This window comes from Xiphophorus maculatus, chromosome 8 (genome assembly GCF_002775205.1).
Source record: "Xiphophorus maculatus strain JP 163 A chromosome 8, X_maculatus-5.0-male, whole genome shotgun sequence".
In the NCBI taxonomy this organism is placed as follows: Eukaryota; Metazoa; Chordata; class Actinopteri; order Cyprinodontiformes; family Poeciliidae; genus Xiphophorus; species Xiphophorus maculatus.
In genome coordinates, this window is record NC_036450.1 from 24,146,704 (window position 1) to 24,162,542 (window position 15,839).

At 40.6% G+C, this 15,839-nt stretch overlaps 1 protein-coding gene across 7 annotated transcripts in view; it reads right to left on the reverse strand.

Annotated features, from left to right (window-relative positions):
* Positions 1-2,605: 2,605 nt before the first annotated feature.
* Positions 2,606-15,839, reverse strand: part of LOC102218421 (membrane-associated phosphatidylinositol transfer protein 2-like) — a 69,302-nt gene continuing 56,068 nt past the window's right edge. For 4 of the 7 annotated variants that reach the window (XM_023338309.1, XM_023338310.1, XM_023338311.1 and 1 more), the window contains exons 17-26: positions 15,680-15,820; positions 14,656-14,820; positions 13,753-13,901; positions 12,113-12,229; positions 11,744-11,860; positions 11,491-11,639; positions 10,248-10,397; positions 9,983-10,166; positions 8,193-8,321; positions 2,606-7,182 (exon numbers count right to left, since the gene is read on the reverse strand). In XM_023338309.1, coding sequence (XP_023194077.1) covers positions 6,844-7,182; positions 8,193-8,321; positions 9,983-10,166; positions 10,248-10,397; positions 11,491-11,639; positions 11,744-11,860; positions 12,113-12,229; positions 13,753-13,901; positions 14,656-14,820; positions 15,680-15,820 — 1,640 coding nt within the window. In that variant the 3' untranslated portion in view covers positions 2,606-6,843. Of the gene's footprint in view, positions 7,183-8,192; positions 8,322-9,982; positions 10,167-10,247; positions 10,398-11,490; positions 11,640-11,743; positions 11,861-12,112; positions 12,230-13,752; positions 13,902-14,319; positions 14,572-14,655; positions 14,821-15,679; positions 15,821-15,839 lie in introns of all 7 variants that reach the window. The other 3 variants (XR_002753160.1, XM_023338313.1, XM_023338312.1) reach the window with 3 other exon arrangements.

Below are 15,839 nucleotides of genomic sequence, written 5' to 3' on the forward strand. Positions count from 1 at the left end.
AATAACCAAGTGACATTGTAATGTAGAGCTGTGTATCATCTGCATAGCTATGGTAATTAATCGTTTTACTAAATTCTGATGTTGCAGGAGCCTGTAGATATTAAATGGAAGGTCACATGTGCTACCTACCCCACATGTGACTTCTGTCCACTCTGACGAAACGTTATCTACAGAAGTCCCTCATTAGTCTGTAAGTTAATTGTGATCAATTTCTGCTTACAGCTAATTTCATACACATTTAAGATTAGAATATTACATCAGAACGACAAATTTAAAAAGTGTGCTTAAAAGCTGCTTTAAATAATTTTTAAGCAGCCTCATTGAATCACATAATCTTATTTATTAATATGCCTATATAAAGGAAACAATAAACTTTATGTAGAAATTAATATGGCACAAATTTTCTGTCTGCTGTAAAACTATCGTAGATCAGTGCTCGACTTAAAAGGTCTGATTTAGCTCCAGGGGGCGGAGTTACAAATTAATCGCCATTTGGTGTTTGTTTAGTGTCACTGGCTGCGATATACTTTTTGAACGCAAGGTGGCGCCTATTGGTCATTTATAAACGGCAAGTTTCCCTCTTTATCCCGGTTATTTGACGATCCTGTGTCGCTGGGAAGCGGCTAATTAATTCCAATTCGGCCCTCCATAAGATTTGTGTGCATACGTCACAAGTGCTACGTTCAAGAGCAATTAAATGTGAATACGTTTTTCCTTTTGAGAGAATTTTTTATATGGTCAATCATAGCTTATCTTTACTACTATTACTGTCAAGCTGTTTGTTTTGGGCCAATTTTATAAACTGCGTTTTGCCATTTTGTGCAATATGTGGAGGATTTCCTTCCTGCTCTCCCCCTCATCTCAGCGTGGAAAAGGAACCGCTGTCTTTGTCTTTACACGGTGTGTAAACAGGATTGACTGAAACTAAACTGACCTTACCTACCGGTAAGCTAAAGGGGGCGCTGTAATCAAAGACGCTACCTGCAGGACATTTCTGAAAACAAGTTTTTCTTTTGCCAAAAATAATAATAATAAAAAAAAGACTTCTTCTTGTTTGTTGTGTGTTTTTTTTTTACTTTATGTAAAATGCCTTTTAATGTGTGGGAGCTAATAAACTATTAGCTGTTCAAGTTGTTCCCATCGAAGGTAAAATGCCACACATGGACAGATTTTCTTGCTAAAATAATAATTATGTTTGCTTTATAAAATGCTGGAGAAATCTTTGAACAGGTTTGTGAAAGCAAACAATCTCTTGGTTTGTGCCTCCTGTTTGATTGAACAACGTGAGCAGTTTTATTCAAAAGCCCAAACTGCTCCTTGATCGCTAAGTAAAGCACATTTTAACTCTTTTACAAACAACAAATCTGAGTGGAAGCACAAAATATCGAATGTCAATTTCATCCAAAAGCGACACAGTTTTTTTTTTCCCCCATATCTATATTTTATTGAGGAATGGAGAAATGTTGAACAACATGATTGCTGTATTATTAATAATAATATTGTTATTAAGTGGTTCCAATTTGACAGAGGACATGCAGCAGATTGTTAAACAGTTCTCTGGGTTTCTATGCACGTACTTGTGACTGGTAAAAGCAGTCTGTGGTTATAAGTCAAAGGTTTTCTGTAAAACACTCCAGGTTGAAAAACTGTTTCATGAAATCCTATAAAATGCTGGAGATGCAACACAGGCCAACAGCAGGTTTGAATACAAAGAGTTGTGTGCAGGTGGTGTGTCCGGTTGGTCCAGTAGCTTGTGTCGTGGTAAACTTTGACCTCTGGTGGAACCAGAACAAGAGCGATGCACAGGAAAAAAAAAATCTGACACCTTCCGGGCTCCGCTGCCTTAATGGGAGCCAAACGGACAGAAAAAAAATGCTACATATTTCAAATATATTTTTACCTGAAACTTCCAGAACAACATCATGATCCTTAACTAAAATAAATAACTCTCAGCCGCTGAGGTTCTACATGTACATCTTTACAGTATTTACACAGACACATCCATTATGAACGAACACTCTGATCCGACTCAGCAGCCAAGGGGGAATTATTTGGTTTGGGTCCAGAAATCTGAAATGTGTGGCAGAACAAAGGTTCATTATCAGTCCGGGTTAATGAAATGTAGAGGTAAACAGAGTAGATCTGTGGAACGGAGCTACATTAGGCATGGCCCAGTATGAGATTCTCACAGCATGAAAGGTTTCAGTAATTTATACGATTGCACTGATTTGACAATTTGGGCCGATGCCGACGTTAATATTGCTGATAATTAATATTTACCAATTTTATATATATTATAAATGTATTTAACTACCCTTTTGACACCTTGGGGGGAAAAAAGAACAACAAGCACACTGCTGACTTTATCACTACTTCTCTGCTTCAGTCAAACTCTTAATCCTGCATCACTTGGCCAAACAAATACAAATGACCAACATCTTCCCGTCCTGAAAAAGATAGCAATAAACATCGGTTGTCAATATCAGGCCAGTTTTATTTATCGGACCAATATAGTAAAATATCAGCTGATATTAATAGTATCAGCCAATTGGGCCGATACCGATATGCTAAAAAAAAAAAAGACTAATATTGACCAATACCAATGGTGCGTCCTGAAAATGTATTTATTTTTGTTATTTGAAACTTTGCAACACTGTGACATTGATAACCGGCCTAATCCACATCATTAAGAAGCTCATGTTGTTTTCTGATTTGTTCTTCTACAAATCTTACTGGCGAATGTCTTGACAGAACAACTGGTCTAAAATTACTGCTCTGTCGCTGAAATTATTATATATCTGCCTGAGAATTATATCAATTAACAATTCAATGCATCAATGAATGGTCACTATGTGACTATTATAAATATAAAGTAGTTAGCGTAATTTTTTTCCAATTAAGTTTTTAATAAATGCTATTTTTAATTAATTTAAAAAATCTTCAAATAGTTTGCAAGAAAAAGCCACCAATTGTAATAAAGATAGTTTTAGTTATATATTGTGTCATGTTTTTTTTTTATGTGCTCATGTACACATTCGGCTGAAATTGCATATCCATATACACTCTGGAATGAAAATGCAGACATTAAAAGTTTGTAAAATAGATTTCAACAATCTATTTTACAACAGATTTTGTGTGATAATCCAATCCTGGGGAAGAAAATGGTTCCGTTAAATGATTACAAGCCCTAAATTCATCATGAGGGTATGTAAACTTCTGGAGCTGTACTTTGAAAGCATTATGGGAAATGTAGTCCTGAGGACCGGAAAAGATTAACCACGTGAATACCTTAAAGATGCCGTCTGATTTTGGTTGCGCTGAGCAGTATTTTAAAAAATCTTGGTCTGAATCTTTGTGTTTTCATCTGCAGCCACAGTTTGGCACGTTCATTATACTGACATCGTTTTCCTTTCTTCCCAAAAACACACACAGTAAGATTCCCGTCCTGGCAGAAATCAACGGGGGATTTTCACTACGGAGGCGTCAAAAACAGTGACAAACAACAACTATTACACACTCTCTTGTAACCTAGTGCAAAAAGAAACAATGAGGTTAAATAGTTGATTCACTACAGTATTAGAGAATGATTTTGGCTTTTGTCGTTTGATGAAGACATCGTTGGTCACACAGAGTGGAAACAGACAGAGCTTCCAAAACCTCCCACAGGCTGGAAGGAAGGGCTGTTCAGTCAGCTAATCTAATCCAATCCAGATTATATGAATTGAACTGAAATACAGTCAAGTGCTCATTTTTAAACACTTGTGTCTTGAATGCGCTTCCAGTCTAAGCGAGGGTGAAAAGGAAATATTTTAAAGGGTCATTACCAGTAGCGCTCAAAAACAGTGAAACAGAAATTGATACATTAAATTATGAAACATTGAAGAGACTGAAACAAGTTGTTAAAAAGCTATGGCTACATCTGGCTAATTTAATTTTTAAGTAACTGAATATTTCATCTAAAAGAAACAGCAAGCCAACAAGAAAATAATAGCATTTTTGCTAACATTAACTATTTAGCTAATTTTGACCTAAAAATTAAAGCTACCTACCTTACTTAATGGATTAAGTCAATGTTATCCTACATGCTAGCATAAGTCAACATGATTACAATAGCATTTAACAAGATTACACTTTTACCCAATTTCTACTTCAAAACCAAAGTTAACTTACTGAATGGACAAAGTTAAGTTTACACAACATCCTAGTGTAAGCCAACATAATAATAATAGCATTGAAGCAAACATTAGCTTTTTAGCCCATTTTGATTTACTGAGTGGATTAAGCTAATGTTAGCCAACGTGTTAGGTAACACTGTCATGTTGCTATCATTGCCGACATGGGTTCCTGCATGTTGAACAGAGTAAGCTACTGTAGATCACCTTGCTAGTGCTAGCCCTCTTTAATAACGTAGCATTTCAGCACATTTTCATTTAAAAGCTAAACCTAATACACTGAATGGAGTGAGTTAATGTTAGTTAACATGTTGGTGATAGCCCACTTGCTATTGAGAGCATTTTAGCTAGCATTAGCAGTTCGGCTAATTTGAGCTTTTACGTAGGATTTTTCATTCTGAATGGAGCGTTACTTCATGTCAACATAATAGTGGTAGCTTACATGCCATCATAAATATTTTTAGCTGGCTGTTGCTTTTTAGCTTAAATAATGCTGTTTGCAAACTAAATGAGTAACTTAATATTGTGAAATATATTTAATAAACCATAACCTGTAGTATATTAGTTAAAATCATAGTTACCACTGAGGCATTTCCCCTCCATCACTTAAAATGGAAGCACACGTTGTGCTCAGGACATTTTTAACTTTTAAAGCAAGATGAACATCTGTCCTGAACGGAGCTGATTTCAGTCTCCATTCAGGCACCTGACTGTTGTCCTAAAACCTAATAATCTACAGAGCCTTCCTTGAACTCATCATCCGTTTTATCCACTCTGGCTTCCTGGATCAGACATGACATGTCTTCTTTTCCAAAGTCCATTTTGCATGAAAATCTACAGTTTAGTAGAAGAAAAGCAGCAAAACCCATAACACGTCGTCTTGGGCTTAGGAGAAGTGCAAGGCGTACTCTCCCAACCTCAACATTCACCCCTGAACGCACCACGAAACATTCAGGCTGAAACGTTTCCACGCATTCTTCGGCCATTTTGGCGCAACAAAAACTACGTGAAATTCCTGCTTCACAAGCCGTTGTCCTCAATCAGCAACACTGAGTCCATAATGTGGAAACGCAAAAAGAGCACAAAGCTTGGAAGCGCCATCTGACTCCCAGAGCGCCGCCAGCAGGTGGGTCCGAGGTATTGCAAGCAGATGATTATAAAGGGATAGTTGCTGTGGACTGTACAGAGTTCAGTTGGTGCTTTAATGCTGCATGCCCTGTTTTTCTGCTTCCTGTTCTCGCTGTAGAGTCAGTGTCTTGTGGGATTTTAAGGCCTTCAGTGGCCAAGAGGCCACGCTGAAAGGAAAAGGGCGTAACAAAAACTACACTCTCCTGTAATGTGTACTGAAACAAACAAACAAAAAAAACAACTAATGACGACAAACAATCCTGTTCTGGAACTTGGACTAGATACGACAGTCCATTAACCAAACTTCCAAATAAAACTTTTCTTTCTTTTAGTGTGTAGAAAAGCAGAGTTTTGGTTTGATTTTTGATGTATTTTATCTCAGAACTGGATCAGATTTTAATCATGTTCCAAAAATCGGATTTGCTAATTGTTGCTAACTGGATACGCTAACTGTGTTTTAGCAATACAAGCTCTACAAGTTTTCCAGCATTTTCTATCCAATCTTCACTAGCAACGGCTACACATTACCAAATGAAATAAATGTTCATTGGTAGCTTATTTTCAATTAAAACAAAATTTAGCTGCAAACTACATCTAGTTAGCTAACTTAATTTTGAGTGTGCTAACTCTTTCTGAAGTAGTTTGTCACTAAATATTTAGCTTCCTAAGTATGTAATTAGCAAGAGGAAGCTAAATATTTACCTAATTATTTAGCTTCATCATGCTAATTAAACATTTAGTGATTTTTTCACTAAATGTTTAAGAAGAATCTTCCAGTGGAACTAGTGTTTTTTATTTATATGCAAAAATTATTGACTTATAACAAGCTTATTTACCTTGCTAAAATGTTATATTTACGTTATTTAGTCTTATTTCAAGTGTACTAAGATACTTAATTGGTAAGATTCAGTGTTTTTGCCGTGTTTAGGAAACAAACAGGCTCCAACAGGATAAACTGTATGACATTTAGCATATTTAAGGCTATACTTTTATGACTCAAAGAATTAAAAAAAAATGTTTCTAGAGCACGGTACTCATAACAGATACCTTGAGATAAAACTTTTATTTCCTTCTATAGTTGGGAATATAAGGGACAATAAAGATGTGTTCCTCTTCACGTACAAAATAAACCAAAACTATCTGCTTTTGTGTTTTATTTGAACCTTTTTACGATTTATCTGGGTGTTTTTGCCTCTTGATGCCGTGGCGGCGTTGTCGAAAGAAACGGTGGAACAGAAGTTGAGGAGAAAAGCCAGACACCTCTCGGCCTCAGACTTGTGTTCGATCGAGGATGAAACAGTCCTGAGCTCATGAGCGTGAATGCTGGGACGGAGAGTCCTTCGGAGAGGAGGCGGTCCCGTTAAACGAGATTAATTTAAGGCTTATAATATTTCATTTTCTTTTTACATGATGCATCCTATAAAAGTCTGACGGTAAGAGGATCATGCTACAGAACGTTTTGATCTCTGCCTCCCTACGACTCAGCCGCCCGTCTTCGTCACGTCCAGAGACCACGGAGCACTTTTGGCTTCTTGCGTAAACTTCACTTGGGGCCCTCCTTGTTGCCGCGGCCCCAGCAACCCGCCGCTATGCTCATGCTCCTCTGGGTTGCGGTGGCGAACGAGCGCTCACGCTCTCCTTCGCACTGGCTCAGCGTGCGCTCGGTCCGTACCGGCTGGCTGCCGGAGCCGGAGCCCCCTGGCTGCTGGGAGGAGATGGTGCGGAAGATGTGGTTGCGCTTGCGGAGGAAGTCCCCTCCGGCCGCCCCCAGGGCGAAGCTGCCCTTCCTCAGGACCATGCGGGTGGAGGTGGACTTGGCCGGCCGAGACCTTTGGTTGTACTCGAGCTGGGATAGGTGGGACGCGTAGCCGTCTGGGATGAACTGCAGGAGAGGTCAGACGGTCAAGTTTATGAACGAATGGTTCACCATAACAGTAGGGTTTCAAAAAAAAAAAAAATATATATATATATATATATATATATATTTCCGTCATAAATTAACATGGGAAAATACTGAAATACAAACTCAGAGGATGATAAGTTTTCCTCCTGGGTTATTAAAGAGTTTTATGTTTTTATTAGCGTTTTTCCCTTAAGATTCAGGATCTATCAGCTTTTAGTTCAGCCTCTGCAACCAGAACCAGAACCAAACTCCCAGAAGACTGAAAAGCTGCTGAAACACTGACTTCCTTTTAATCCAGACTAAAACACTCATTTGCTGGAACATTGATTAATTGTGTCACATTTTAGAACTTTGAAGTGTCTTGTTGCTGAAACATGCTGCTGACTCAACTCTGGAAGGATTTCTAAATGCTTATCAAATAAAGTTTTGTTTTTTTTTACAAGATTCCCCCCCCTCAAGTAAAACATTGACTTTAAAGTATTTAGCGCCACGATATGTAATAATGGAATGAAATCAGGCTTTAAAATGTAATAAAATACCATTAAAGCTGGATTATGTCATACTGTGTGCCCTTGAAGTCGTTTTGAACGGTTCTGACAGAGAGCATGAAAAGGTTCAACAATTATTGATCAAAGTTTCCATTTAAATGCGTATTGGATCTACAACATTATGGTTATTAGAAGCACAATGACTCAGATAAACACAAACACTTTGTGATCCTTCATTACATACATTATTACATTATCATTTCTAAAATAAAGAATCACCTCCGCATTTTCTAATGAGCAGTATAAAATGTGATTATGCAATGTAGCAGGACTGCTAAACATACATAATGCTGCTTTATTTATGTTTTATTCCATTTTGACCCCTAGTTTTATTATTACTACATGTCGCACCGTTACTTTACCACTAACTTAAACACTGATGCTCGGAGTTTCCCGCTGGTCGCTCCTGCAGTGCGTCAATAAGTCGGGTTTGTTCCGTACCTGGCACTGGTGCTGCATCTTCTTCGTTGGTCTTCCTACGATGTAGATCTGAGACGGGGGCAGGCCGACGGACGAGTACACGGAGATGTCCTTGGTGGAGCCGTAGGCAGCAAAGATCCTCATGTGGGCCTGAGCCGACAAGTGAGAGCAAGTTTTAAGGTAAGCGTTTGGCGCATTTACAGGACGCAGAAAAGAACTTATACATGTGTTTAGTTAACAAAGCGCAAACTAACTAGACTTGTGGCTAAAACTGCCAAGCAAATAGCCTCCACTCTGTGTTACACATGTTGCCATGTTTAAAGGATTCAGACTTCAAGTATTTTGAGGTTTGTTATTTTTTACGTTCTTCTTTGTAAACTCACATCGGACGGTGAGTGTCTGCTAACATTTTCAGGTCAAAGATTTTCAATTAGATTTCGATGAAATAAAAAGCTGACAGGCTGCTGAACATTTAGTGCTGTGTGTTTACATCTGTTCCTGTTCTTTCACTGTTATTGTTGAATTAATGATTTTGGAAAGTGGATGCATGTTAGAGGTCAGTGTTATGGACTGACAGGCAACAAATAAATAGCCAAATTGTGTTCATAAGCTTTTTTGAATATTAATCTGAAATACAGTTCGGTATAAAATAGGACTCAACTAACTAACGATCATTTCAGTTCAAGATAATTCTGATAATTAATTGATTATTTTTGACGATTAATCAGATTAAAAAAAAGAAAACAAACTGGCACATTTTACCCATTTCTGTTTAAATCATTTTTTGTGCAATATGAGAAACACACTAAAAGATGAAAAGAAACAAACTCAGTACGTTTTATAAATTAGAAAATTAAACATTTTACCGTATTTTCCGGACTATCCAGCCACACCTCACTATAAGCCGCACCCGCAAAGTTTGTTTCTTTTTTTAAACTGGAAAACTCCGCCGTTCTCGGTTTTCCACAAGGACGCAGCATTCTGAATACATCTGCTATTAAGGACGCAGCCCTGCGTCTCCAACGCCGAACCATGGTTTGTTCAGGCTGAGCTTAATACGTGAAGCGGCTCTATTTCCCTCCTGGACTCCCAGGTCCAAACTCCTCAACTTAAAAGCGACATCATATGAACTTCTTCATGTTCATATGAACTTCTTCATGTTCATATGAACATTGTGCCTGCTGCTGGCATCTGCTTGTTCTAAATGACAATTAGCTCTTTCTTCTTTGATTTCCAATTTTGACTTCCAATGATTCACTTCCTGCTAAAGAGCCCCCCCTGGTGGTTGAAGAAAAATCCACAGAAAAGCCGCACCGGGCCATAAGCAAAGCGTGGGGAAAAAAGTAGCGGCTTATGGTCAGAAAAATATGGTATGTACTTAAAAGGCAATAAAAACGTCCCTTTAGTGAAAAAAAATAGAGCTTTTTCTGCTTTATTGAACATCATTACAGTGTAGGGCTAAAACCTGTTGGTTACATTTTAGACTAACTGATTAATAATTGGATTTTATTTTACAATATGAACTGGGTGAGATTAAAACACTACCGTTGTGTGTCATCCTTTTACCAAATTGCCTTCTTTAAAATCTGAATACTCCAGTTGACGATTAATCGATTGCTAAATTAGCTGTGGATAGTTTATTTCTGAAGCTTGGACAACTTCGACATGATGTAAAAATAGGTGAAAACTGTTAACCTGCTGGGCTTGGTGGGAGCGTGTGCATTGGTACGGAATGAGAGCGACAGGGTGAGGGAACAAAGTGCGGAGGGAACGACAGAAAAGCGAGCTCTGTGGATTTCTGCCTCCCTCACCTCGCTGATGAGACATTTGAGGAAGTTGGCCTTGTGTCTGAGCGGGTCGTGAACGAGGCCGTCGCAGAAGGACACCACGCCGTGAGGGAAGTTGTGCTGGGAGAGCCAGGCCACCACACGCTGCTTCTGCATGTCGGGCCGACCCGTCACGTACACGATCAGGTAGCCCAGGTCCTGCCAGTACCTGGACGGAAGCAGAAGCAGAAGCGGTGAGCGGATCCGGACGGCCCGACAGCCTGCCGGTTGTTGGACCGTTTATCCGTACCTCACCACATCCACGGCTCCGGCCCGAACCTTGGGGTCGCTTCCCATTATAGACACGCTGGCAGCAAACGAGCCGTCGATGCTGAAAACGACAAATTCTGTCCCTTTGGGTACGACGGTGAGATAACTGTCTGCAAACGTGTGATCACCTCTGTTAGAGACACAGCAGGGAAAAGAAGCAGATACCAGCAAGAGTTAGAAGATCCAACTGGGATACATGAAAACTTATTTTCTTGCCACAATCACACTGGCATGCTTTAGACATATATTTTTCCAAATATATACATATGCAGAGAGTCAAATTTAAGACTTTTTCAGACCTTGTAATGTTAAAATGGCTGTGGGGGATCCTGTTGTTTTAATTATATTTTCTTAGTTTAGCGGAGAATCCACCTAGTGTCACATGGATTGGCAGCAGAAGTGAGCCAGTGAAGAAAAAGCCACAAATTTACACTTACCCATAAACGCTAGCTAGCTAGTTAGCAAAGGTATATTAGCAACTAGCCTCAAGTTGCAAAGCGCAAGATGTGTCTACACACGATTCAAACTTTATCCCGACAGGAGCAAGAAAAACGATTAAACAGTTCTGACATGACAAAATTTAAGACCTGAGGTTAACATATTCAAGGCTGACTTACTTTTTTAAAAATTAATCCAAGGTAATATAAGACCTTATTTTTAGATACATAAATTTAAGATTTTTTAACGACGCATCACAACCTGATATATCACACAAAGATTATATTTGTAATACAAAAGCTTTCAATTTCTGGACACTGCAAAAAGGATTTTTGGTCCAGTGATTAGTGGAAATCTCATATTACGCTTGAAGTAAAACAAAACTTACTAAAAAGTAACTTTTCAGCAAACCTTAGGAGCTTGTTTTAAATCAATAATCTCTTGGTGTGACTGAAAAACTTCCATTTATTTGAAGACATTTTTCCCACGTCACAAGCGGACTGGGCATACAGGCACTCTGCACCAATCTGATGGCTAAAAAAACCTAAATAAAAATAAAAACAATTATACACATTTTTGTTTGTTGAGGTCATTTATCACTATCCAATAATTTAGCAGTGAAGGTTTTTGAACTGAAAATGTTGCTTTTTTGTGGATATATAGTTTTCAAATAAAATACAATCAATTAATTATAACCTGATTTAACTTGATTAAATAAATTGATGAACTCAAACGCTTCAGAAATGCTTTTTTCCACAGCGCCTGGGAGTTGTGAGTTCACACACCTGACCACCATTTTGACAGGATACACCCCGATGCCCAGTCGCTTCTTAGCTGGGATGACGTAAGAGACGCGTCCGCTGCTGTTGGTGAGCTCCGTGTCAAAGTAGACCCACTCCCCAGACGGAGGCTGGGTCATGATGTGGATGTCGATCTGCAGAAGGAAGAAAGGATGAAAAAGCTTCAGTGTCTCACTGTGGCGTTAACTGGTTTCACGGCGATTCGTCGCCTCCTCCGCTCCTCAGTCCAACGTCTCACCTTTTCCCCGGTGAGAGTGACCATGTCCAGAGGTCCGTACATGAAGCGTCCCGTCACTGTCTGCGCTCCGTCCTCCGTGAAGACGGCGTCGTTCACGCGGTGGTTAGCCGTCACGTTCTGCGGAAGCGACGAAAACAAGAGAATCGGTTTGAGTTAGACGGCCGTGTTCAGCGTGAAACACGCTCCTTTGACCGTCACAAGTGCAAAACGTGAAAAGGACAAATGATCGCTCGTTTGAGGGCATTTATTTTAATAAAACATTTTATAAAAATGAAAAAAGTCCTTCAAAGAGCTCAAATCTGAGTCTGCAGCTATTTTTTTTTTCTTTCACAAGCATTGCTTTGAGGAAACAAATTAAAACACGCTCACTCGTATTTTTACGTGCGTCCTCTTGCGAGCCCATTTCTCCCGAGGTTTGGAGGGCGTGAACTCAGACACTTCTTTACCGTCCAGCTCCAAAATGCTCGAGTTCTCATGTCTCATAACCTACAGAGGCGAACAGGAGACCAAAACAGAACTGATGTAAAGAAAATGTTCAAGAGTCATTTGGAAATATCCCCTTTTCATTCTCTCATGTACTGCAGGATGCTACAATACTGTGGCTTTCACCTTAGCTCCTCTGTGGTAAGCCACTAGCTTTAGCTTCCACGACCAACTAATCTGGACTTATGCTAAACAAAGGTTAAAGGTTAAAAGGTTAGCTCAGATACTGGCCCTCAACATGTCACCTCACTATGAACTTTATGAAAAAGAAATACATGCTAGGAGTGTTAGCCTGAATCAGGACTGATGCAGCGCAGGTCTCACTAGCTTGTTAGCCTCCACCACCTTAAAGGACCCACTTGCTTTTCCCACAAAATCACAGAGATACATCGATCTACTATTGCATGTGTCAAACTCGAGGCCCGGGGGCCAAATACGGCCCGCCATAGCTGGTTATGTGGCCCTCTAAATATTATGTTATCAAATCAACGTAGATTTTATCTGTTTACTGCCAAATTATATCAATCTGTTCCTCCAGTTTCCTGAGAATTATTGTGGAAATTCACGTAAAATCAACAAATCGCTGCACTTTTTTTGCACTAATACATAATTGGGAGATTTTTGCGGATTTTTCTCAAAAATTGTCAAAAACTTTCTTACTTGTATTAAACAGCCGCCTCAGCCTTATCAGATGTCAGATTACAGTCCGTGATCCATACAGCGAGTAATAAAAAGTCGCATTTACCGTCATAAATAAATATCGCAAATATTTCCAAATTAGTACCACAAACACTTTGATTTATATTTAAAAAATAAAAAAATTACAAAAAGTATCACAAAATCCTGGAGGGACTGAAAAGATGTTCAATAAAATTATTTAACAGGTTTTATTAAAACATTCTGGCACAACCGGCCCTTTAAGAACCTTCATGATCTCGATTTGGCCCAAAATGAAAATGAGTTTGACACCGCTGTACTATGGTTACCAATGGTGACCTCACAGAACAACCAAACTACTTCGAACACCCAGAACTATCCCAATAAGAGCCGAGGAAACAGACTGAAGGGATCCCAGTGATTTAACAGTGACTGCCTGGATACCAACAGGTCATTTTATCTTTATAGCACATTTTCAGCAACAAGGCAGTTCAAAGTTCTTTACATGATTTAGAAGGAAACACAAACAAAACATCAGAAAAAAGGTAAAAGTATAGAACTGCATATTGGTTCCCCATGTTTAATATGAAATAGAATAAGTAGTCGGTAATTTATAAACTAATTGGGGTTTCTCTGGATTCTTGATCTGATCCGATTAGATGTTGGTTCTCCATGTTTGATTCTACAGACAGTATTTTCTATGTTTGTTCTAGATTTGTCATCTAATAGGAGTTTCTCCAGGTCTTGCTCTGATATTAAAAACTCAATGCTAAATGTCAGTCTAAGGAAATGAGTAGTTTCTCTAATAGGAGTTTCTCTGGATTCTCGGTTTGTTCTATTTCCTGCTCTGGGTTGAGTGAAGCACAAACCTGTCTGAGAAGGAATGAGACAACGTCTGTGGACTCCCAGTAGGAGGCGTGGAAGAGATGCGGCAGAGCCACGGTGGGGAACGCCGTCAGAGCGTCGGGACAGTACAGAGCGTAGTCCATGCGCTTACTGCCCCACCACCGCGACGCAACTAGTCAGAAGCAGAGAGACACAATCAGCGCTTACTGTCGGCTCATGTTCATGGTCAAGTTCCTCCTCGTGACGAGATGAAGAGCTCAGAAGGACTCTACGTCTAAACCACGGCAAAGGCTTCGACTGAGAGGCTCTATGGATGAAAACAGAAAGTGACCAGTGTCGCACTCGGAGGGTTCGAAAGCCAAACGTGCAGGAAGGTGTCAAAGGAAACGTCAGGCGAGTCATTTTATTTCATTCGGGTAAGCCAGACTTCCTGGATGCCTACATGAAGGGTCAGGGTTTGTTTTTTTATTATTACTTCTAGAGACAGGACTACAGAGGAAGACAGAGCGGAAGACGGGCAGAGCTCAGGGAATGAGGAGAGGTCCTACGGTCCCACAGCACCCCTCACTGACTGCCAGCTGCCAGGGTACCTTGCTCTATGTTCTTCAGCAGCCTGGGCGACGGGGGCACCGAGCTGAGGTCTGTGATTTCAGATGTGACATCAGTGAGGTCAGAGGTCATGTCAGAGCTTGGGTCTGAGCTCGGCTCAGACTCCACGCCGTTAGCTCTCGGGAACACCCGGCGGATTTTGTTGTGCAAGCGAATAGTCGCGCTCCGAGAGGCGAGTCTACTGCGCGGCAGCTGCGACAGCAGGCTGGGCCTCTTAGACTGGCTTTTGTTTGCTGGAGGCGGGGGGACGAATGAACAACAGGGTCAGCGCGTGAACACGTCCCAGGCCAACGCTGCGGTCAGTCCGACGGACTTACTGGTGGCGATGTTGGTGGCTGTGTAGGAGTCGGCCAGGCCTGACACCTGGCTGGCCAGGCTGGCCTCGCTGGCCCTGCGGCTGCAGCGGAGGTGGGGGACCCCCGGCGATGTGGAGGTCGGACACAGACCATCAGCATACAGAGGAGACTGAAGAGTGTCAGCTGCTGAGCCAGAGAAGATAGTCATGAGTTTACTGCAAACAATAATGACATTCTTAGTGATTACCAATGTCAACCTCCAATGAGGCAGGCAGTGATAAGATTTATATTACCAAGTAAAACAATCTGCAGAATGTTTATTTGAAAGGATTATTGAAGTTTTTGACCCTGGGTTCTGTTCAAAGGTTTGTAAGCTTCACCCGCAGTAGATAATCGTCTTTGCATCTTCATGTAAAATAAATCCAAATTACCGTAATTTCCGGACTATAAGCAGCTACTTTTGTCATGTGCTTTGAAAACTGAACCCAAAACCGAAGGAAACACAACGACCACAAGAGGGAGCAGCAGGACAGGAACAAGAGGGAAGTAAAAGCAAGAAAGAAACTCACTAAATGGTAAATGATTTTTAAATAAATATTTCACATGTTGATGGTTAAAGAAGAAAAAAGTGGGCGTGCCATGGTGGCGTAGGGGATAGCGCGACCCACATTTGGAGGCCTTGAGTGCGTAACGTGACTGTCGCGGGTTCGATTCCCTGACTTGGCGACATTTGCCGCATGTCTTCCCCCCCTTTCTTTTCCCCTTTCCTGTCAGCCTACTTTCATATAAGGGACACTAGAGCCCACAAAACATCCCCTGGAGGGGAGAAAAAAAAAAGTCAAAGTCAAACCACTGAGATGGACAAGTTTTAGGACAGTAGAAACTCCCTTTGCTCTCTGTCAGGCTGGCTGTTAGCTTCAGGCTTTTTATTTTAAATAAACATAACAAGAGAGTTAAACTACAGGTTAACTTTTAAGCAGACGGTTAAATTTCTAAACCAAAACCAGCTGAAAGAGAACAAAGGTCAGCCGGACTGGAAACACACCGTCGCCGTGGACCAGAGAGGTCTGAGAGTTCAGGACCGGAACCAGGATGGACGTCTCGCTGGCGGGGCTGTCATGGCAACGCTGGGACGGCCCGCCGCTGGACTCCATCAGCAGCTGTGGGTTACTGTGAACGGTGTCCACTAAAGACCCGGAGACAAG